The sequence below is a fragment of the Oryctolagus cuniculus genome, chromosome 19 (assembly GCF_051225735.1).
Source record: "Oryctolagus cuniculus isolate XC-2025 breed Fujian yellow rabbit chromosome 19, ASM5122573v1, whole genome shotgun sequence".
Taxonomy (NCBI): Eukaryota; Metazoa; Chordata; class Mammalia; order Lagomorpha; family Leporidae; genus Oryctolagus; species Oryctolagus cuniculus.
Window position 1 is genome coordinate 68,806,789 of NC_142885.1, and position 22,058 is coordinate 68,828,846.

General features: G+C 53.9%; 1 protein-coding gene across 2 annotated transcripts in view; it reads left to right on the forward strand.

The window, feature by feature from the left end:
* The window catches only part of SRL (sarcalumenin), a 40,611-nt gene that overhangs the window by 13,059 nt on the left and 5,494 nt on the right, over nucleotides 1-22,058 (forward strand). Inside the window, 4 exon segments of one of the 2 annotated variants that reach the window (NM_001082281.1) lie at nucleotides 10,286-11,593; nucleotides 13,590-13,691; nucleotides 16,679-16,774; nucleotides 21,396-21,512. In NM_001082281.1, the coding sequence (NP_001075750.1) occupies nucleotides 10,286-11,593; nucleotides 13,590-13,691; nucleotides 16,679-16,774; nucleotides 21,396-21,512 (1,623 nt within the window). 2 annotated transcript variants of the gene reach the window in all.

The window sequence follows — 22,058 nt, forward strand, 5'->3', positions numbered from 1 at the left end:
TTCCATTTCTGTCCAGCTCTCAGAATCACACCAGATATCCCTGGAGCCTTGCCTGACCTGGTGTGCAGCAGGCCCTTGATCAACAGTGTCAGGGTCAGGCAAGCAGGGCTGGAGTTCTTTTCATTTTATTACTGATGAAACCAGCGGAGAGAAGTTCGCAAACTGGCTCCCTCTGTTTCTGTCTCTGCTCTTTCTCCCTGACCCCCACCCCCTCCTTGTCCTCCTACAGCACCCCCAGGTCCCCAGGCTGCTGCCCTCACCTTGCCCCTCGAGGCAGCTCTGCCTGACCACAGGCTTCTGTCCATGGGCAGACCTCCCACCACCAGCATCCTCAGCCTCTTTGCAGCCTGACAGGATAGCAAGGCCAGCTGTACTCCAGGCCCACGGATGGGCCCAGAGCTATTGGGCTTCAGCCCCTCATGGCTGCCTATGGCCTTGGAGATGTAGCATGACCAGGAACAGAGCCCTAGGAGCACAGTGGGAGTGACCTCCGTGAAAGTGTGTTGCACCTTTTGCAGCCATAAGTCTCTGGGGAGGTGGGAAGCAGTCAGACAGAGGAGAGATTGGCGAGATGCAGTTAGGAGCCAGGAATGTGGCAAATGCCGGAAGGCAGACAGGCAGAAAGGCTTCTTCCCTCCATGACCCTGTTGACACCTTGGTCTCACACTTCAGGCCTCCAGAGTTGTGAGGGATACTTTCCTACTATTTCCAGCCAAGGAGGCTTTAAAAATTTTTTTTTTTAATTTTAGGGGGCTGGTTCTCTGTGTAGTGGGTAAGGCTTCTGCAGTACCGGCATCCCATATAGGCGACGGTTTGAGATCAGGCTGCTCCACTTGTGATCCAGCTCTCTGCTATGGCCTGGGAAAGGAGTGGAAGATGGCCCAAGTCCTTGGGCCCCTGCACCCACATGGGAGACCTGGAAGAAGCTCCTGGCTCCTTGCTTCAGGGCAGTGCAGCTCCGGCCTTTGCGGCCATCTGGGGAGTGAACCAGAGGATGGAAGACCTCTCTCTCTCTGCCTCTGCCTTTCTGTAACTCCACATTTGAAATACATAAATAAACCTTTAAAAGTTTTATGAATTTATTTCAGCAGCAGGAACAGAGAAAGAGAGAGACAGGGAGAGAGGAGGTCTCTCGCATTTGCTGGCTTACTCTCCAGATGTCAGAAGCCAGTCTCTGTGGGTGGCAGGAACCCAGTTACTTGAGCCATCACCACTGCCTCCAGGGTCTGCATTAGCAGGAAGCTGGAGTCAGGAGCCGGAGCCAGGAACTGAATCCGGGTCCTCTAATGTGGGATTTGAGTGACTTAACTGCTGGGCTAAATGCCTATTCCCTAAGCTACTATGTTTGTGGTGCTTTGTTCTGGCTGCCCACAAACTAATATGAGATCATGGTAGGGCTCCAGCACAGGGATTTGGGCCTTGTTTAGTGCTGAGGGGAACCCTCTGGATAGGCCAACCCTGGGCTCCTACGATGCAGTCTGGGGTGGCCATGTGTGACTCTCAGGGCTGGCCAGGGAGCGTCACCCTGGGGACAGCGATTGTGTGGAATGTGTACTTACTCTAGATGGCCCTTGGCTGTGAGCGTCCCTTCTCCTGGTGAGCCCTGGGGGAACTAAGGAGGAGATGGCCTGCAGGGCCTTCTGTGTGCCCTGGTGCTGCCAAGGGAAAGAACAAGCGCACAGCAGCCCAGTGGCTCTGTGGAGGTGTCAGCCTCCGGTACCAGTGTTTGAGTAGATGGTGTGGGATACAAGAGCCCGGGCGCTTGCAGAAGGAAGCTGCTGTCCTCTTCATTTCCCTGGAACAACTTCTCTCTTAGGCTGGGGTTTTGAGAGACAGAGGCTTGTGACAGGCCTCGGAGGGTGCAGTTCAGAGTCTGGCTTACTCAGGGATGCGTGTCCCCATGCGTCTGAGGTCCAGGGGTCCAGGCTACTTGGAGATATAAACCAGAGGGCAGACAGGAGTTTCTAGAGTGTGTTCTCGACGTCTTTGCCTGTGGTGCTCCCTGCTCCGGGCGAGAATTCAGGGTAAGGGGCAGGTTTGCTCTGGAGGCTCTGAGGGCTTGTACGCTTCTGGAGCAGTAGACGGGAGGTTCTTCCCTTTTCTGTGATGCCCCGGACTCCGGAAGACTCAAGACTTCTGGTCCTGTCTTCTTGTGATCTCTACTGTCCTAAACTCAGCTAAGAGCTGATTTCGCCCGGTTCTCATGATACTGGCTCCCCCTGTCCCCAGTGATGACAGCAGCAAGAACCTTCCTGCGTTCTTTTGCGGAACACCATGCTTCAAGGCGAAGGCGGGGAGCCGAAATCTCCATATAGACCTTGCTTAGGGAACAATCTGATGTCACATCCGCTCTGGCCACCTCCCAGTAGCACTCACAGGGTGCAGGGACAAATAGGGAAATGGACAAGCGACTCAGGAACACCAGGTCCTCTAGATAGAATGGGTAGGGGGTGAGCATAAAAAGAGTGGCCATACCAGAGAGGAAAGGAAGTCGTATTTGTGGGGGAGCCCCTGGGAGGACCACAGCAGAGGCTTTGTGGTTAGTCCTGGCTTTGCCCCATGGCTCGGTGACTTCTGGCAGCTTCTTGTCCCTCTCTGTGCCTTGGTTTCCTCATCCAAGAAAGTGAAGGAATTGGGCTACTTAATTTCCAGGTTTCCTTCCAGTTCCAGAAATGTCTAATGGGAAAAGAACTGTAAGGATGAACAGTAACGGGGCACCTGGGGCCACACACGTGAAGCCCTGAAAGTGGAGCCCATCTGTGGCGGGTGTGATGCTGCGTCCTGGGGAAGAAGTGGAAAATCTGGTCTCCTGCTGCTGACCAGCAACTTTCCCAGAAGGGCCTGTGGGCCAGGGGCGCAGATACCCTGCCCTTGGCTTGACCTTCCTCCTTACCCTCCTCGGAGCGGACTTGGGACTGGGCAGCTTCTCCAGGACAAGAGCAGCCACGGACAGCTCACAGCTGAGTGGGTAGGGGGTGCTGTCTGTGCACTTACTGTCGGCGCTGCTCACAGGGCCAGAGCCACAGAGGAGGGTGTGGGTGGCTGTGCGGGCCTCGTGGCGGCTTCTCCAGGCTATAGAGACATCAGCTCTGATTTCACTTGAGCAGCACCAGCAAAGCGCCACTCCGGGGGCCGGGGCGCCTCTCTGTTCCCTGCTCATTTACTGTGAGGGCAAGGAGGCCAGGGGGCACAGCTAGCGGCTGCTCTCCCACGGCGTGGCCGTTTCGGAGCGACTCGAAGGGTGCTTACTTGTTCTCCACCCCTGGAGGGGCCTTTTACCCGCTCTCAGACAGACACACCCTCACGAAGGGTTGGCTTATTTGACCTGTGTGCGTGCGTTCGTGTGGGGTGAAGTACAGGGCCCCCTCACCTCAGGGCTGCAGAGCTGTGGTCACCCTGGTTGCTTCTGGCTGAGTCAGGGCCTGCTGGATGGGGCCAGTGACTGCAGGGGTTAACTTTGGGCTCAGTAGGAAAAGCTCTTGGCCCAGGACCTTGACAGCCCAGGCCCATTCCTGTTCCCAGACCAGCTGGAACCGCATGAGCAGAGCAGGGCAGGACGGGGCGACCCCAGGGTGCCTGCAACCCAGCCCAAGCTGCTTCTGGGTGGCAGCAGAGAGAAGGAACCCAGACAGAAAGATCTCCCCAGACCCCCAGGAGCCCCCAGACCCAGGGCGGGCAGGACAGAGTTCTGTTTTGACTACCGAGTAAATTTGGAATTTGGCCTTTCTGGGGATTAACAGTTATTCTTCTAGTCCTGTGTGGAATGGTTTTGAACACTGAGGGGATTGCTAGAACAGGCATTATTATCTGTGTTTTGTGGGGGAATACAGCTGGGGGAAGGGACCCAAGGTCGTGTAGCTGGTTGGTAACACAGGAAGGCACAGAGCCTAGCTCTCCTGACTTCTGCACAGCTCACGAGGCAAAGGGAAGCCCTGAGCTCACGCTGGGGAGTCAGGCAGATTTCCCCAGCCTCCTGGGGTTGGGGCTGACGAGGTTCTGGCCTTCTTGCCAAGCCCGAGATGGCTCTGACCTTAACCCAGGGCATCTGCTTGCCTGCGCCTAGAGGGAGCCACATTCCTTTGACTCCCAAGTGGATCCCTCCCTGCCCAGGGCGCCAGTTAATCTCCCAGCCCTCCCAGTAGCTCCTCCCAACAGACCCCAGGGAGGCAGGAGGTGGGAGGTAGGGGAAGCCAGGCCCCTACCTCGGTCTGTCTCAGAAAAAACTATGGGATCAGTCAGGGTGAATGGATAAAGAAAATGTAGATACACAATGGACTATGATTCATATTTAAAAAGGAATAAAGGGATAAAGTCTGCAAAATGAATGGAGCAGCATTTTCACATTGACATTAGACTTCTTGGTGAAGGCAGGAAGAAGAGGGTAGGCTAAAGCAGACAGACATGGTCCCACTCACTGGCCCAGCGAGGTCCCACTCACTGGTACAGGCGCCATGTGGTGCTGGAGTCTTGGAGGGCTGGGCGCTTACTGTCAGTGCACCTAACCAGCATTGTGTCCTTGGGTCTGGCTCTTATTAGCATTTGAGGGTCTCATTCATTAGTGGAATCAAACTAATTGTTCTGTGGAAAGTCACTTTGGGCCCCAAATCCCAAGGTCCTCTCTGATTGCTCTGTCTGTTGTCTTATTCTACCTCCTGGGTTATCATTTTGGGGTAGATGCTGACCAGGGACAGGCTGTCCTGGTGGGATTAGCCTTGACTTCAGGAGCTTGGCCAGAAAGCCAAAGAACCCTTCCAAGAATGGCTGCTTGTACTCTGCGCCCTGCGTACCCTGGTCTAGGGGAAAAGGTCAAGGAATGGCGAGGGATGGTCTCAGGTCACGGAGGATGCGGACAACCCTTCCTCTGGCGAGCACTTCCCTTCCAAGTCCCCTAACGGCCTTGTCCCTCCGCAAAATCGTTCGAGGGCTTCACCCAGCGAGTGGAAGCACAGGAGGCTCTGAGTGGAGAATGCACTCCAGAGAATAAGGACAAGAGAAGATGAGACGCCAGGAGAGCTGCTGACGCACAGCTCTGAATCCAGGAGTGTTCAGAGACAAACGTCTCCAGGAAGGCGGGTCAGGCTGCCTGTCCCAGCTGCCTGAGCCCAGGGCCTCGAGGTGCTCCCGCCGCTCTGAAGAGAGATTCTGAGAAACCAAAACGACCTAGCGCAGGTGGTGAAGATGCCGCGGCCAGGGTTCCCAACTCCCTAGGACAGAAGGATCCAGACGTAGAACCTGAAAGGAATTCTTCTCCCCAGAATGTTATCACTGATAAATCCTTCACGTAACTGTGTGAGTATTTCTTTTTTTTTTTTTTTTTAAGATTTATTCATTTATTTGAAAGGCAGAATTACAGAGAAATTGGAGAGAGAGAGGTCTTCCATCTGCTGGTTCACTCGCCAGATGTCTGCAGTGGTCGGAGTTGGGCCGATACAAAGCCAGGAGCCAAGATCTTCTTCTAGGTCTCCCACACAGGTGCAGGGGCCCAAGGACTTGGGCCATCTTCTACTGCTTTCTCAAGCCATAGCAGAGAGCTGGATCAGAAGCGGAGCAGCCAGGACTCAAACTGTCGCTCAAATGGGATGCCAGCACTGCGGGTGGTAACTTTACCCACTATGCCACAGCGCCGGCCCTGAATATTTGAGGTTCGTGTGACTCAGCACTCAACAGTTTCGGTTTAAATGGATGAGAACTCCAGTGGAAGAACCACCTTGACAGATCCTTGTCTGAGGAGGCCTGGATGGGTGGAGTGCAGGTGCTCTGGAGCGGGCTCCAGGCCACAACACAAGAGATCTTGGTTTCTGACCTGTCTTCTGGTGTCTAGTTTCAGTTTTGGGATAGACTCCCTGGCCCCTGATGTTGGGGTTTGGCTTGCTCAGAGAAGAGGTTCTTAGAAGTTGGTGTTCCAGAGTCACTCTGACCTGACCCAGGGACGGGGCATCTGTGCCCCCAAAGCTCTGTGGGCCCTGGGTCCCACCCCGCCCTGGCCAGGGAGCTCCGCTCTTTCTTGGCCTGGTTCTAGCCCATTCTCCGAGTGACTGACGCAGCAAATGGCTTCACTTGCTGAGCCTTTCTCGCTTCACAAGAGGTTAGCAGTGCTTGCTTTCTCTGCTTCAGAGCTGCTGGGAGGGCCGGGAGGAACATGTCCATGAAACTACATGAACACGGAGTCCTGCACGAGGGTGGGAAGCCATCTAGCTCAGGGACTCGCTCCTGTGGCTCGACAAAGTGAAAAGACGCCTTGAGGGTGGCTGGATGTTGGAGAGAATGATTGACAGGAAGAGGTTTTAGGGAAGATGCAGGGAGAGAGGAAGGGAGCAGTGGTTGTTAATCTCCTTCCAATTCTTTCCCCCTCAAACACGGGGCAGACAGGCTGAAGGAGGGCAGTGACACAGGGGACACAGGGTGGCCGGCTGACCTGCTGTGTGCATCATGTGCCAGGCCCCAGCTATGTCGTCTTCCCTCGCCCCTGTAGTTGCTTCTATGGGACCCTGACACTTTTTGGGATGTGGTTTGTGAACTCCTCAGGAGCAGAAAGAATTCTGGACTGAGGACAATGGACCTGGGTCCTGTCCCAGTGTGACCCTGGCCGTGGGCAGGTTTCTAGAGCTCTTGGCCAGAGCTTCCTCCTTTACAGTTGGCCTCACCAGGGCTCTTGGCAACCCCACAATCTTCTGAGTCCATGTGAAAGTGCTCTGGACCAGTCAGGAGCTGAAGGAAAAAACGTCAGAGTGTTTGGTTGGAGGTGGAGGGAGGGGAGAGCCTGGGACTGGGGCTGAGTCTGGGGGGCTGTTGGGAGTAGCTGAAGGGATGGCTCCCCAGGAAAGGCGGATGGCAGATGGCGATTTGGAGAGAAGCAGGGCGGGCTTATGCTGTGCCCCCCTGGGCTGAGAGAGGCACTCAGGCCTTCCATGTTTGGGGCTGAGCTGCAGGCCTGCTATTTGTATGCCTTGACGTCAGTGCCCAGGCCTGTCCGGGGCTGGGGTGACTGACTTGGCCACAGCACACACGTATGGTACTTCATGTTCTTGGATGGACCAAGGCTCACTCAACCCATCCAGGGTGCTTGGGGTCCTCTGAGCCTTCCCCATGCCCCCTGTTCCAGGGGCCAGTAATGGGCTTCCACAAGAAGCCAGAGGGGTTAGGGAGAGAGGGAAAGACATCGCGCTTTGGTTTTGTGCAGCTGAGTTGAGTGTCATCTCGGGCTCTTGAGCTCTTGAGTCTCTGCTGTGCTACCTAGAGGAGACCGAGGCCCAGTGGTCAGCTGCTTCCCAGGGTTCAGTTTTGGGGGCCGAAAGGGACAGCTTGCCTCATTGAGAGACTTTCTGTCAGGGAAGTTATTTTTAGCCTGGGAAGGAAGATCACAGGGCACGAAGCCATCACCCTCAGTCTTTTTCACTCCAAATTATTTAGCAGGTTGGGGCAGCTTGGCACTAGGTTCTGATAACCAGGGAAGGATGTGGATATAAACATGTTCAACCACACGCACATGCTCAGCTCCCTGTCCAGCAGTGTGAAGGTCACAGCAAGTCCCCACTGTTTGGAGTTCTCACCCCCCATTGGGACTGTGTGGCCGTCTTGCCCTCAGTGGGGAACGATGGTCTGTTGAGAATATCAAATCCTACAGTGGGTCAGACCTAGAGTTTCTTGAGCTCTGTATCACCACCACCACCACCATCACCGTTGTCATCATTGTCATCACCATCACATGATTAGAGGTGAACAGGGATCTTTGGAAAGTGAGCAGCCTTATCCACTGCTTTTCCAAGGGCAGACGCCAGCTCTGGGAGCCCTCGGTGGGCACCTTCCAGTGAGGAGGGGTCTTGGGGTCCGGGTTATTTGGTTTAGTGGTTGCACTGCTTTGCACCTTTGCACACTGGAATTACCTTTGAGCTTTCGAATTGCCTGTCACAGTCAATAAGTCCCCATGCTGGGGCTATCTAGGGGCAGGGATCTTTTTTCTGCCAAGGGCCATTTGTATATTTATAATATCATTCATGGGCCATTCAAAATTATGAACTTAAAAATTAGCCTGCTATAGATTTCTTGGATTTCAAGTCCTGCCTGTGGTTACCTTGGCAGGGCCAGACCATGTGATTGTATGGGCCCTACGTGTCCTGTGGGTGGGCCATTCCCCACCCTGCAAGTCGATTTTCATCAGAACCACTGCGGAGGGCGGGGGGAGAGGCAGTTTAGTGGTGGTGTGGACCAGCGCCTCCCAGACTGGCATGTACAATGACTCCACTGGGCGTTTTGTTAAATGCATATTCTGATCCGTGGGTATGGCCTCAGGCCTGGGCCCAGGCCCACTCTGCTGGCTCCCAGGGGACACTGAGGCTGCTGTTCCTCCACCTGTGCTTTGAGTGAGGGTGTGGGGATAAGTTCAAAGGCTGACAGTCTCCTTTTCAGCTTTGAAGTCCAATGGCTGAAGCCAGTCACATGTAAAATGGGGTATGAGTAATAGAGCAATACTTGCTTTACAGAAGCAACTAAGATTAAATCAATTCAGTGAGATGAAGTTAAAGATCGTGTTTACATGTAAAATGCAGGTGCATTACCCAGGATAATAAGCACACCTGTGGATAAATCTTACAGGCTACGTGATGGATCTGTCCTTCTGCTCGGAGCACTCTCAGTCTCCTTGGGTTAAACCAAGTTCCTGCCATAGACTTTTCCCCATGGGTGGACGTGTAGGACTTACAGGAAGGTGTTTAGGTGGTAATGAAAGAAAACGTAAGTGAGTAATGTCTAACTCCTCATGCCGCCTTCAACTAAGGGGTCAGGAGCTCTACCAACTGTAACCAAGCATCTCATTTTCCTGTGGGTCAGGCAGCGTCCCAGGTCCTGGGAACACAGAACTAGGACTTGGTTCCTGCAAATCTGTAAGGAGTCAGGAGCAGCCCAGAGCATGACCCTCAGGGGAGGGCTCGTGCAGGCAGAGGCTGAGGTCCCCATGGCAAGGGGGCCCTAGTGCCCCCCCCCCCACATCATGGTGTGGGAAACCTGGCCCCAGGAGTGGGCAGTTCTGGGTCCACCAGGTGGCCATGTCTACCTGGTGACCATGTGTCTAGGGCAGATCGAAGACTTCTACTAATCAAGCCCTGAGATCAAGGCTGGGAGGGGAAGTTTTCTGCGTCCACACATGGGCTCCTTGATAATCAGAGGTGCGAAGCTTCCTGTCCTTTTGATTTTGATAGGAGGTTGGCTGTCTATGGGGTCTAATGAGGAACTACTCATTCCTAATCCCTGGAGGTTGTCCCAGCTTTCTGAGTAAGAGATGGGAGCTCTAGGTGTGGCCTAAGAGATGTGTGCAGGGGAGGAGAGGAGGGCACAAACAGGAGACTCGTGCTGTTTCTGCCCCCTCACAGCGGGGCACCTGTGGCCCACTCATCCGCCTCCTCCTCAAAACAGATCCCAGCTTGCAACCTGGCAACCCTCCCACCCCATTTTCCAGCAGTTCTAAACTTGACCCTCAGTAGAGGTCTCTGGCACAGACTGGGCCCGCCCTGCTCTCCTGCTTTGCTCTTCCCATGCCCTCAACTCTCCGGGTGACGCACAGCCCTTAGAAGGGGATCCCCTAGGAAGGGGTTGGCTGAGGCCACCGGGAAGCCCAGGCCCTGCCTGTTTTGGATATCTCCTGCGCAGGCCGGTCCCCTCTAATCTACCGTAGCCAGGCCAGCAAATGCCTGCCCTTAAGGGGAAAGGGTTGGATGTGGCTTAATAAGGATGAGAGCCACAAGTAATCCCCTAAGTACTTTGCCTTGTAACCTGAGATTATCTGGCCTAGAGACACCTGTTTTCACTGCTTTGCTGATAGCTGTATAAAAAGCACGCTGGTTAATGAGAGTCATGAAGTCCTCCCTTGGATGTGTCTCTGGTGAGCTGGGCTGCACGTGCCCATCAGCAAGGTTGAGGAAGGACTGGAGGGTTTGCCCAAGTTTCCACCCTGTACAGTGGTCAGGACCTAGGCAGGAAGTCTCAGGTCAGGGTCAGGGTTTTTTTGGGCTCTCGAATCAGTGTGACCGCCAAGTCCTTTCTTGATAGACAGCAGGTCTGTCCTTTAACCCCCTGATCCACAGTTTCCACCACTTGGGAGGGAGGCAGGATAACACCTGCTGTGCCTGCTACACACAGGGTAGTCATGGAGACCCCGGGCGTAGGTGCAACCCTGCACACCAGGCCCACAAGGCTCTCCCGGAAGAGGGGAGCTAGATTAACATAGACTCTTTTGAGACACAAAACCAGTGCCAACCCTTTGAAACTGACCAATCATGTTCTAATCATTTAGAACTGCAAGTCCCTGCTTCGGGTGGCACAGAAGATGTTGGCAATTTGTTGGAGAATCATTTCTCTGCTGGAGACGCAAGTCTAGAGGAGAAAGAAAGGGCTCTGTATGCAGATGCGGCCCCGCGAGACGAGAACCTGCTCCTTCACTACCCAGACGGCAGGGAGGCCGAGAGTGCGGAGCGCACCACCGCCGGGGCCCCTCCAGCTGCCCCCGGCCCAGGCTCCGAGCCGGAAGCCAGCCTCCCCAATGCCTCAGCCACAGAGTCAGCCCCACCCGGGGACGCCACAGGGCCCGGGGAAGAGCAGGGCCCAGCAGCAGCAAGCGCCCTTCCTCCAGGAGGGGACGAGGGGTCCTTGCAAGAGGAGAGGCAAGAGCTCAGTTCGGGAGAGGGACCGGGGGAGGAGGCAGCTGGGCTCGGGCTCCCCTCGGAGGGAGCTGCCAGCGGGGAGACACAAGGACAGGCTGGGGGTGGCAAGGTCCCCAAGGAAGCGGAAGGGGTACTAGGGGACAGCCCTGTGCAAGGAGCAGCTGCAGAGACGGCCGAGCCTGAAGCCTTGGGGATCGCCCCTAGCTCAGAGGACGAACAGATCCACACCCTGGAGGGAGAAGGCAAAGGCAGCCCTGGGCCTGACCACGGGCCTACGGAGCTAGATGGAACTCCTGACGGTGCATCTGCGGGAGAAGAGCCAAAGGCCGACTTGGACACAGAAGCCAGAGAGAGAGCTGAGGACCAGCACCAGGTCCACACCCTGGAGACAGAAGGCAAAGGTGGCCCTGGGCCTCACCAGGGCCCCGCAGAGGTAGATGGAGGCCCGGACACCGTGTCTGTGGGAGAAAGCCTGGAAGCCAGGGAGGGCGCTGAGGACCAGGGGAAGCCCAGCCCCAGCCAGGAGGCTGGCCCAGCTGCTGCAGAGGCCGGCACTGAACCTGGGGGCACCAAGCACTCTGAGGAAGAGGGGATGGAGCAGGACCGCCCCCCAGAGGGCCAGGTGCCAGTGATGCGCCAGGACGAGGGGGGTGAGGCCTCCTCTGAAGAAGAGGGCGATGAGGAAGGTGGAAGTGAGGAAGAAGAGGGAGACCCATCCGAAGAAGATTCCGGGGAAGACAGCGGCGATGGAGCCAGCTCAGAAGAAGCAGGGGCTGCCTCTGAGGAGGCCTCAGGAACTGCAGGCCTCGGGGAGGAAGAGACCCAGCCCAGCACCGAGGGCTTGGATTCCGGGCCTGCAGGTAGCCAGGCCCAGGACACTGAGGCAGAGGAGCCTGAAGAGGGACATCAGGGGCCAGAGAGTCCCATCACTGCCCCCCAGGGTAGGAATGAATTTCTTAAAGCAACCCCAGAACCTGGGGCAGCTGTGTTCTTCCTGGAGGTCTTGTGTGGAGTGGGGGACAGGCAGGGGCAGGGTGGGGCGGGAGAGCCCCAGTTAGTTCCAGGTTTGCCAGAGAGGGGCCCTGTCCAGGGCACAAACCCAGGGAGGTACCCTCCAGGTTGGAGGGACTGAATGGGAAGTCACAGAGGGACCCAGGCACTTCTGAGTCAAGCCCCATGGGAGGGTCCCTGTTAGGGTTCCTAGTTGAGCCTCAACATGGACCAGGGCCTTAAGGACAAGGCCACAAGGGAACTAGTGCAGGGACTGGGGTCCTGAGGCCAGCTGGTGCAGTGACATTGCAGGGAGCTGGTACAGTTGGGCTGCAAACTGTGCAGGTGACCACTTGGTGGGCTGATTCCTGGGCCTCCCTTTGAAGACACAGCCATAGGAGGCGTGGAGAACTCGGATGCACTGTGTCCTCCAAATGGCCACCTGAAGCAGCAGCGGCCATCCTCAAAGGGCTGGGGAACAGGAGAGGAGTGGGAGGGCAGGGCCACAGACACTGATCTGATGCTGGGGTCAGGACCCTGTAGGCCACATCCGCTCAGTAGCTTAGACCAACCAAAAGCTGGGCTTTCAGGGTGGGTGGGGCCAGGTCTTTGCTTTCCCAGAAGGCTTCTCGGTGGGTTTCCGGGCAGAGTTTAACTTACAAACCACTGGTCAAGAGCTTGCAGCCTCTATAAAGGGAGGGGCGGGGCTGCAACCTGCAAGCTGCTCCTCTCCTGCTCTCCCTCTTCTGGCTTTGAGGTCAGGGACTGCCTGGGTTTGGCCTCCTGAGCTGTCGCCCATATGGTGTTATTGAGTCTTCATTCCCTGGGAACTGGCCTCCTTCTGCCCTGCAGGCCTGGGTCCATCTTCTAATCTCCTAAGAGCCTCTGTGCAGGTGGCCTGGGGAGAAACAGCTGTGGCTGTGGAGGCCCAGGGACTTGAGCAGCCCCTTTCCTGGAGTCGTGGCAGGCACAGGCACCTCTTGTTTGCTTGGTTGGGAGAACAGTTGACCCCTGCACCTGCTCCTCCTGGCTCCATATAGCCAGTATGATCCTGTGAAATGCCCACTGAGGCCACCTTTGCCTTGGGATAAATTACAAACCCCTTGGGTGGCCCTTGCGGCTGCCTGCTCAGCCCTGTGGACCTCTTCAGCTCCCTTGCTCCCTGCTGCCAGCTCTCCCCTGCTTCCTGCTTCCTGTCTGGGGGCTTTCACTGAGGGCTCCCCTCCGTCCTTTACCTGACTAACTGTGCAGTCCCCCTGGTGGACCTGTCTAGACACACATCTTAGGCCCTCTCGCCTTCTGGAATGTTTCCTTCCATAGCTACTTCGCTGTGTGTAATTATGGGCACAGCAGCACGAGGATGTTTCGGTCACTGATGGACCACATCTGTGAGTGGAGCTAGAACATTTCTGTAGCTTAGTGTTTTTGCTGCGTCTTTTCTGTTTGGAGGCACAAACACCTAGCATTGTGTCAAGTTGCCTACAGTGTTGAGTACAGCGTCTAGGAGCATGGACTGTACGTGGAGCCTAGATGTTCAGAGGGCCAGACCGTGGAGGTTTGTGTCCACACAACGAGGAAATGGTCTGACGACGCGCTTCTCAGGATGCGTCCTCATGGCCAAGTGACACATGATTGCATGACATTCTTGTAGAGACTTTCTCAGCTCTCTGGCCACGAGGCTGTAGGAAGCTCCCCGAGGGCAGGTTCTGTGCCGTCTTGGACTCCTCTGTCTTTCTGCTGTGATGCTTGACACATGGTAGATGCTCAGTAAGTGGTCGTTGCTTGAATAAAGTGGATCACGAGCCTAGAAGGAGAGTCCGGGTCTCCACATTCCATCCTAAAGGCAGAACTCAGCTCAGCACCCGCTGAAGGCTGCAGGCCTGGTGCACCTTCCAAGGGGCCTGGAGCTCAGCTGTCTGCTAACCTGTTTTCTGCTTTTCTCTGCAGAAGAGACGGAAGATGTGAGTGAAGAAGTCCCAATGAGGGACCGCTCCCACATCGAGAAAACCCTGATGCTGAATGAGGACAAGCCGACTGATGACTTCTCTGGTAACCAGAGGCGTGGGACAGGGCTGGACCAGGATTGGGGCTGGAGCAGGGCTGGAGGCCAGGCAGAGCTTCAGAGGCGACTGAAAGCCAGGCCACAAGTGGGCTGTAGATCGGCAAGGACCCCAGGGAACAGGACACCCATGACTGGGGACTGTGTGGAGTTGGCTTTGTGAGCAGGGACCAAGCTAGAGGAGGCTCCAGATTGGCAGAGAGGGGGACATGTTGGTCCCAGCCAGTGTGGTAATGTTGAACATGGAGGGTGATTCTGGCGCCACAGGCTGTGGGATATGCCAGCCTGTGCACTGTGGCAGGAGTGGGTGGCTAGTAAGAATTTACTGCCTCTGGGACTGGTGTGTGGTACAGCGGCTAAGCTACTGCTCCCAATGATGCTGGCATCCCACATGGAGTCCTGGCTGCTTTGCTTTCAATCCAGCTTCCTGGTGACGTGCCAGAGAAGGCAGTGTAAGATGGTCCAGGTGCTTGGGCTCCTGCCACCCACGTGAGAGACCAGGATGGAGTTCCTGGCTCCTGGCTTTGACCTCGCCCAGCCTTGGCTGTTGAGACCATTTGGGGAGTGTCACAGGAAGCCACCAACTGAGGCCAGTGTTGTGGGCACTGAGAAGAATTTACCAGAGTAGAATACAGAGAGGCGTGAGCAGAGTTAGCTTTATTAAAACACACTGCAAGGCAGCAGCGGGCAGCCAGGCCAGCAGGAAACTGACAACTGGAGTACCATGGATTGTAATCTGCATCTAACTGAGGCAGATGCTTCTGGCCAGGGGCTTCGCAGAGGCTCTGAGCTCCTTATTGCTGGGGATTTTTCACCAGGGACTTCCTGTTGACCTCCACAGGGCGTGAACCAGAATGGAAAACACCCCTTTCTCTGTCTCTCCCTATTTTTTAAAATTTTATTTGAAAGGCAGAGTGACACACACACACAGAGAGGGATAGACAGACAGACAGACAGAGACAGAGAGATCTTCCATCTGCTGGTTCATTCCCCAGATGGCTGCAATAGCCAGGGCTGGGCCAGGCAGAAGCCAGGAGTCAGGAGATTCATCAAGGTCTCCCATGTGGGTGCAGCATCAAGTACTTAACCCATCTTCCGCTGCTTTCCAAAGTGCATTAGCAGGGAGCTGGATTGGAAGTGGAGCAGCTGGGGCTTGAACCAGTGCCGATATGGGATGTCAGCACTGCAGGCGACAGCTTTAGCCAACTACACCATAACACTGGTCCCATAAATCTTTTTTTTTAAAGATTTATTTATTTATTTGAAAGTCAAACTTGCACAGAGAGAGTTACATAGAGAGAGAAGGCAGAGAGAGAGGTCTTCCACCTGCTGGTTCACTCCCCAGTTGGCCGCAACAGCCTGAGCTATGCTGATCTGAAGCCAGGAGCCAGGAGCTTCTTCCGGGTCTCCCACATGGGTGCAGGGGCCCAAGGACTTGGGCCATCTTCTGCTTTCCCAGGCCATAGCAGAGAGCTGGATCAGAAGTGGAGCAGCCAGGACTCAAACAGTCGCCCATATGGGATGCTGGCACTGCAGGCAACGACTTTACCCACTACACCACAGTGCCGGCACTCCCATAAATCTTTTTATTTATTATTTATTTATTTATTTATTTATTTATATTTTTTGACAGGCAGAGTTAGACAGTGAGAGAGAGAGACAGAGAGAAAGGTCTTCCTTCCGTTGTTTCACCCCCCAAGTGGCTGCTATGGTCGGCGCTGCACCAATCCAAAGCCAGGAGCCAGGTGCTTCCTGCTGCTCTCCCATGTGGGTGCAGGGCCCAAGCACTTGGGCCATCCTCCACTGCCTTCCCGGGCCACAGCAGAGAGCTGGCCTGGAAGAGGAGAAACCGGGACAGAACCGGCACCCCAACTGGGACTAGAACCCAGAGTACCGGCGCCGCAGGCGGAGGATTAGCCTAGTGAGCCGCGGTGCTGGCCCCCATAAATCTTTTTAAAAGACAAATTCATCCACCCTCCCACTTTGATTTTAAGACTATAAAGCCCTCTCGTATCCAAGAATTTCAACTGGGTTTGTCTCCTCTTAACTGATGAGATAACGAGACCTCAGAGCAAGGCCAAGAGAGCTTGGGTCACTTGGCTAGAGAGCAGCAGTGGGAGGTAGAGCCCAGCCAGCCTGTGTACCAACACCCCTCGCCCCCCAGTGCTTCCAGCTTTGCCCTGGGGCTGCTCTCTCCCAGGAGTACCTGGGATACAGTGAGGGACAAGGGGCAGGATGGCTGTCCTATGGGCCTGCTGGCTCCCTGGCCCCTGGGCCTGAGGCAGCACACACAGTGGGCAGCAGAGAGAAAGAGGTAGAATTCACATCTCCCAGAGAAAGGGTCTTCAGGTGGGCTGTGGGCTTAGACAGTGTCTTCAGATGTACTGCTGAGGTGGGAGGAAGGGAGGAGCGAGGTGTTTAAAAAAGCTCAGGAGGCTTTGCAGGTTGGAGGGAGGCCAGGGGTAAGAGAGTGTGTTGTTTTCAGGAATTTAAAAAATTTATTTATTCATTTCGTTGTTTATTTGAGAGATAGGAAGATGGAGGGAGGGAAAAAGAGACAGACAGACAGCTGTCATATGCTGGTTCACTCTCCAAAAGCCCTCAAATGGTAGAGCTGAAGCCAGGAGCCAGGAACTCAGTCAGAGACTCCGCGTCCTGGGTGGGAATGCAAGTACTTGAGCCATCACCTGCTGCCTCCCGTGGTCTGCATTAGCAGGAAGCTGGAGTCAGAAGCTAGAGCTGGGACTTGAACCCCAGCACTCTGATGTGGGACATGGGCCTCTTGACTGTCAGGCTAAACACCCGCCTTGGTCTGGGGAGTTTTGAGGGTCGGGCTGTGCACCAGTTTCTTCCACACTGTGAATGTGTAGTGGAGTTGCTGGGCTTCCGAGGGCCCCAGCTCCTATCAGGCAGGGGTGGAGGGGCTGCCTGGGGTGCACCCTGCCTGATGCTCTCCCCCGCACCTCTCTGTCCCCAGCGGTACTGCAGCGGCTTCGAAAGATCTACCACTCATCCATCAAACCCTTGGAGCAGTCTTACAAATACAATGAGCTGCGGCAGCACGAGATCACAGGTACAGCCTTGGCCGGGGTTGGGGTCACATCTCTGACCCACTGGGACTCCCCCGTTGCCCACACAGGTGTGCGAGGCTGAGCTCTCCCAAGGAGTCAGATGGGGCAGCAGCCTCGGGCCTGTGAGCTGCCCCTGTCACGGAGGAGCACTTGGCACTGCAAGGGCCTTGCAGGAAGCGTTCATGTCTAAGCATTTGGGCCTCAGGAGGGCCGGCTCTGGTCTCAGCTCCCACAAGGCCCACTCCCTGATGGCTCAGGTCTGAACCCCCCGATTGGCTTGGATTCCTCCTCTCCTCCTATCACCCTTCCTGGATGGCTTCTCTTGTGCCTGGATTCTCTTAAAAATTGGTTTTCAAATTAATAAAACAAGAAATACTTGTTATTAATTTTATGAATACTGCAAAATAGTATATGAGGATACTTTGGAAGGTTCATGGAAAATTATATTAAAAGATAAGTTTATTTTGGTGCAAAAGTTTTTGAAATTCTTGTATACTTTTCCTATAATGTACATTTTCCATAGAATTTTTTTTAAAAGCGTTATTTGAAAGGCAGAGAGAGAGGGAGACAGCATGGAATTTTTGAAGATCTCCTCATACGTGAAGAGTGAAAATTCTTCTTGATTTCCAACTTCTCTATTTTGACTCCCAGAGGCACCCACTGTTGCTACTGCTTGTAAATACTTGCAGGCATTTCCTCTGCGTGTGTGAGCATACAAGAGTATGTCTTCCTTTCTCAAAGATGTGGTGCTGTGTGCATCTGCATGCATGGGGATATGTTGAGTGTGCGTGTCTGCACATGTATATGTATGTGTACATGTGTGTGCATGTGCCTATGTCCACGTGCCTGTGTGTTTCTATGTGCACATGTGTGGGTAGAACCACCCTATTCATCTGTTACTGCCTGCCCCTATCTTGCACGAATCCACCGTGCTCTGTATAACTAGTCCCTGGCTGATGGATAATGGGGCATTTTCCATTTTTAAAAATGACCCAAACACTACTATAATCAATATGTGTCTCATGCAAGTATATTTGTAGAGAAATTCTTAAAAGTGGAACATTGGAATTAAACGTTTTGATAGTTGCTGCTGAATTACCTTAGACTATATACAGTTGTGCTCACAGTAACAGTGGGCGAGAGCTCCTACTGTTAAAGAGGGGAGTGCCACTTTTTACTGTTACGCCACTGTGGAAACACTGTCAGTGGTATCCAGGTTGTTTTGATTGTAGTGGTATGGCAGATCTCTTCCCATGTTAATTGGCTATTTCTACATGATTTCATTTGATTCTGTCTCGACAAGTGAGTAGCAGTGTCCCAGGTTATGCATAGAGGGGACTTCCAACAGGTCAAGGAAGATGAAATTACAAGACAAGTTTATTTCTGTGCCAGGAAATATAAAACCATGCATAGTTTTTCTATAACGTGGATTTTTCCATGAATGTTTTGAAGTTTTCTCATATTTGTCCCACCCGACAGAAGCGCAGCCTGGTGCCCAGAGAAGTGCAGGCTTCCCGGTCACACAGCGGGACCTAGGACTGTGCTTCCTGTTTCTCCTCCCAGGGAAGCCCCGCCCCTCAGCGCCAGTTCTCTCCGGGCTCCAGAGAGGACACACACGGTGGTGGAGGTTCCACAACCTCCAGCGGCTCTGCTCCGCCCTCGCTACCCGCCTTCTCTCCCGGCTCAAGACCAAGGGCATGGTCCAGATAGGAAACCGCAGCCCTGACAGCGCAAGCAGGCTGCCGGCTGCCCCAGGGCTTCCCAGCGCCTGGTCTCAACTTTCTGCACTTGGCCCTGGTCCCTAGTCTCCCGCCAGCTCCCGGTGCGATCTCGCCTGCACAAGCCCGCGCTGCCCCCTGCTGTAGAGAGCTGGGGCGGCAGCCGCCCAGGGAGGCCCAGTTTGTGGTTTGTCTTCCGCGCTGTGGGTCCCGCATCCAGAAAGCAGGTGAAGCCACTTTCTGTGAGATCCCGGTGGCTCTGACTGGAACCTCCTGCTGCTTTCTCAGCCATCCTCTCCCTTCCTGCTGTCAAGTCAGGAGCTGACATCCACGGAGACGGGAGCGGCTCCTGTGTGTTTCTGGGCAGGGCAGGACTAGGGCCATTTCAGCCCTTGGAGGTAATAGAGGTGCACCTGCTATTTACGAGGCAGCAGCTTGGTCCTCTAGGATGTAAAGAAAGTCACCCCAGAGAGAGAACCAGTGCATCACAACTAAGGTATGCGGCCGGAGGTGTATCATATCCGTGCCCTGTAAAAGTTGGGGAGTGTGGGTTTCTGTGGCTACTGCTTAAATGTGTGTCGGAATATCTGACAGGACATGTAGGAAATTAGCAGTGTTACCTTTTTCTGGTTATGGTCAAGGCAGGTTGCAGGCAGAGATGGGAGGCCTTTCACTGTTACTTTATTATACTACTGATTTATGAATCAAGACATTAAATAAGAAATTAATGAAAACAAAAAATTAGGGCCTTTGCTTTTCTTTTTAAATCTTATTTATTTATTTTTATTTTATTTGAAGTGCAGAGTGGGAGAGAGAGGTATCTTCCACCTACTGGTTCACTCCCCAAATGCCCATAACAGCCAGGACTGGGCCATGCTGAAGCCAGGAGCCCAGAACTCCATTTGTTGCCTCCTAGCAACAATGCATTAGCAGGAAGCTGGATCAGAAACAGTGTAGCTGAGACTTGAACCAGGCACTCAAATAGGGGGTGCCTGTGTCCTAAGCAGTAACTTAAGCCGCTGCACGAAATGCCGTGCTGGGGGCCACCTGTTTTGAGGGCTGTCTCCCAGGCTTGGTGAGATGAAGAGGTCATGGGAATTTAGTGCTCCACTGTGCAGAGCTGATCCTCCGAACCTCAGTCCAGAGAGGAGCTGGGGGGGGGGGGGGCGGCAGGAGGGCCCAGGCCTGTGAATCGGCAGTGACACTGACTGCAGCCTGTGTTGAAAGCCTCCCGCCCAGCCCTCCCTGTCCCCTAGTTTTGAAAGCACCAGAGAATTCTGCTTTTCTTTACTAGGGATCCCAACTTTGGAATGACCCTTGCTGGCATTCTCCCCAGCATGACCTCTGGAGTCCTCTGGACACAGGCCCAGGAACCCAAGGATCCCCAGTTCAGTGTTTAGTCTTGGACACTGGCAAAGTTATCACAGACTTTGGAGGCTAATTTTTTAAAAAAATATTTTATTTATTTGAAAGGCAGTGTTACAGACAGACAGAGGGAGAGACAGAGAGAGAGGTTGTCTATCTGCTGGTTTATTCCCCGAGTGGCTACAATGGCCAGAGCTGCACCAGGCTAAAGCCTGGGGCCAGGAGCTTCTTCCAGGTCTCCCACATGGGTGCAGGAGCCCAAGGACTTGGGCCATCTTTTGCTTTCCCAGGCCATAGCAGAGAGCTGGATCGGAAAAGGAGCAGCTGGGACTTGAACCAGTGCCCATGTGGGATGCTGGTACTGCAGGCAGAGGCTTAGCCTACTGCACCACAGCACTGGTCCCTTGGAGGCTAATTTTTTAAAAAAGATTTATTTTATTTATTTGAAAGGCAGAGTGACACAGAAAGATAGGGAGAAACAAAGAGAAAAAGATCTTTTATCTGTTGGTTCAACCATCCCCAAATGGTTGCAAATGTTGGGGCTAGGTCAGGCCGAAGCAAAAAACCAAGAAGTCCATCTGGGTCTCCCATGTGGGTGGCATGGGTCTAAGTAACTGGGCCTTCTTCCTGTTCCCTCTCAGGCTCATGAGCAGAGAGCTGCATCGGAGGTAGAGCAGCCGGGACTTGAACTGGCACTCTGATATGGGATGCTAACATCACAGGCTGTGGTTTGACGCACTGTCCACACGGCCGGCCCCAGGAGGCCAATATTTTCAAGTGATCCTAGAAGCTGGGTTGGACTGAGCCTGAGGTGAGGGTTTTAGGAGCCACGGCTAGAGCTGCAGAGGCTGGGGACAGGTGGGGCCTGAGTTTAGACTGGAAAGCTGCGTGAACTTCACACAAATCCTGTCTTCTGGGCTATCAGGCTGGATAGCAGAGTTAACTTCTCTCCGTGTGGAAGCTCTGTCCTCCCCTCATCCCCTCCTTCTGATGGCGCCAGGAGACCTCACCCACATGAGCCCTGGTTCCGTGTTCAGAGAATTCACTTAGGTCTGCTGATGCAGGCAGCTGGGCCATGGGTATGGGCAAGGGCAAAACAATGACTTCTGCCATTTTTTGATTTAATTTTTATTTATTTACTTTTATTGTTTATTTGAAAGGCAAAGACAGAAATCCTCATCCTCTGTTTCTTCCCCAAAGGTCCATAACAACCAGGAGCCAGGAAGTCAATCTGAATCTCCCACGTAGGTGGCAGGAACCCAACCACTTGAGCCATCATCTTCTCTGCTTTTCAGGGTCCACACCAGAAGGAAGCTGGAATTAGAAGCGGAACTGGAACTCAGATATGGGATATGGACATCCCATATGGCATCTTAACTCCTGTAGCAAGTGTCACTGAGTGCCATATACACTGTCTGATCCATGTAGAATGCCCCAACTCAGCCGGATGAGGGTTGATGGGATACAGGGTGCTTTGGAGAACAGCACTGCTATTCTCTATTGTTAGTTTACTTCTGTTTCTAACTCCTGTTATCCACAGATGGGGAAATTACTTCCAAGCCTATGGTGCTATTCCTGGGACCGTGGAGTGTTGGTAAATCCACCATGATAAACTACCTCCTTGGGTTGGAAAACACTCGATACCAGCTCTATACAGGTAATAGATTTTTGTGTGTAGGTAAAAGTGCTATGAAAAATAAAATATTTTTGTATGTCTTCACTGTGGTTGTGAAAAGCAAAACAAAACAAACTGGCAGTTACACCAGTATCCAGACTAGCATTATTCACAACGGCCAAAAAATGGAGACAACCCGATGTCCGGCAGTGGATGGATGGATAACCAGAACGTGGGCTACCTATATAACGAGGTACCAGACAGCCTCGGAAAGGAAGGGCCCCCGGCTGTCAGCACACATTAGGTGGTCAGGCTCTAAGCCAGGCTGCACGTGGACAGACCTTGAAGGCACTGTGCTGAGTGAAACAAGCCAGACACAAAAGGACAAGGGCTGTGTGATTCTGCTGGCTGAGGTACTTGCAGCGGACAAGCTCGAGGAGACAGAACGTAGAACCCTGGCTTCCAGGGGCTGGGCGGGGGGCCTGGGGAGCTGCTGTGAATGCAGGCAGTTTCATTGCAGGAACACGTGCAGGGTAGACGGTGCTGATGGCTGCACAACAGTGTGAACGCACTTAGTGCCCCAGAACC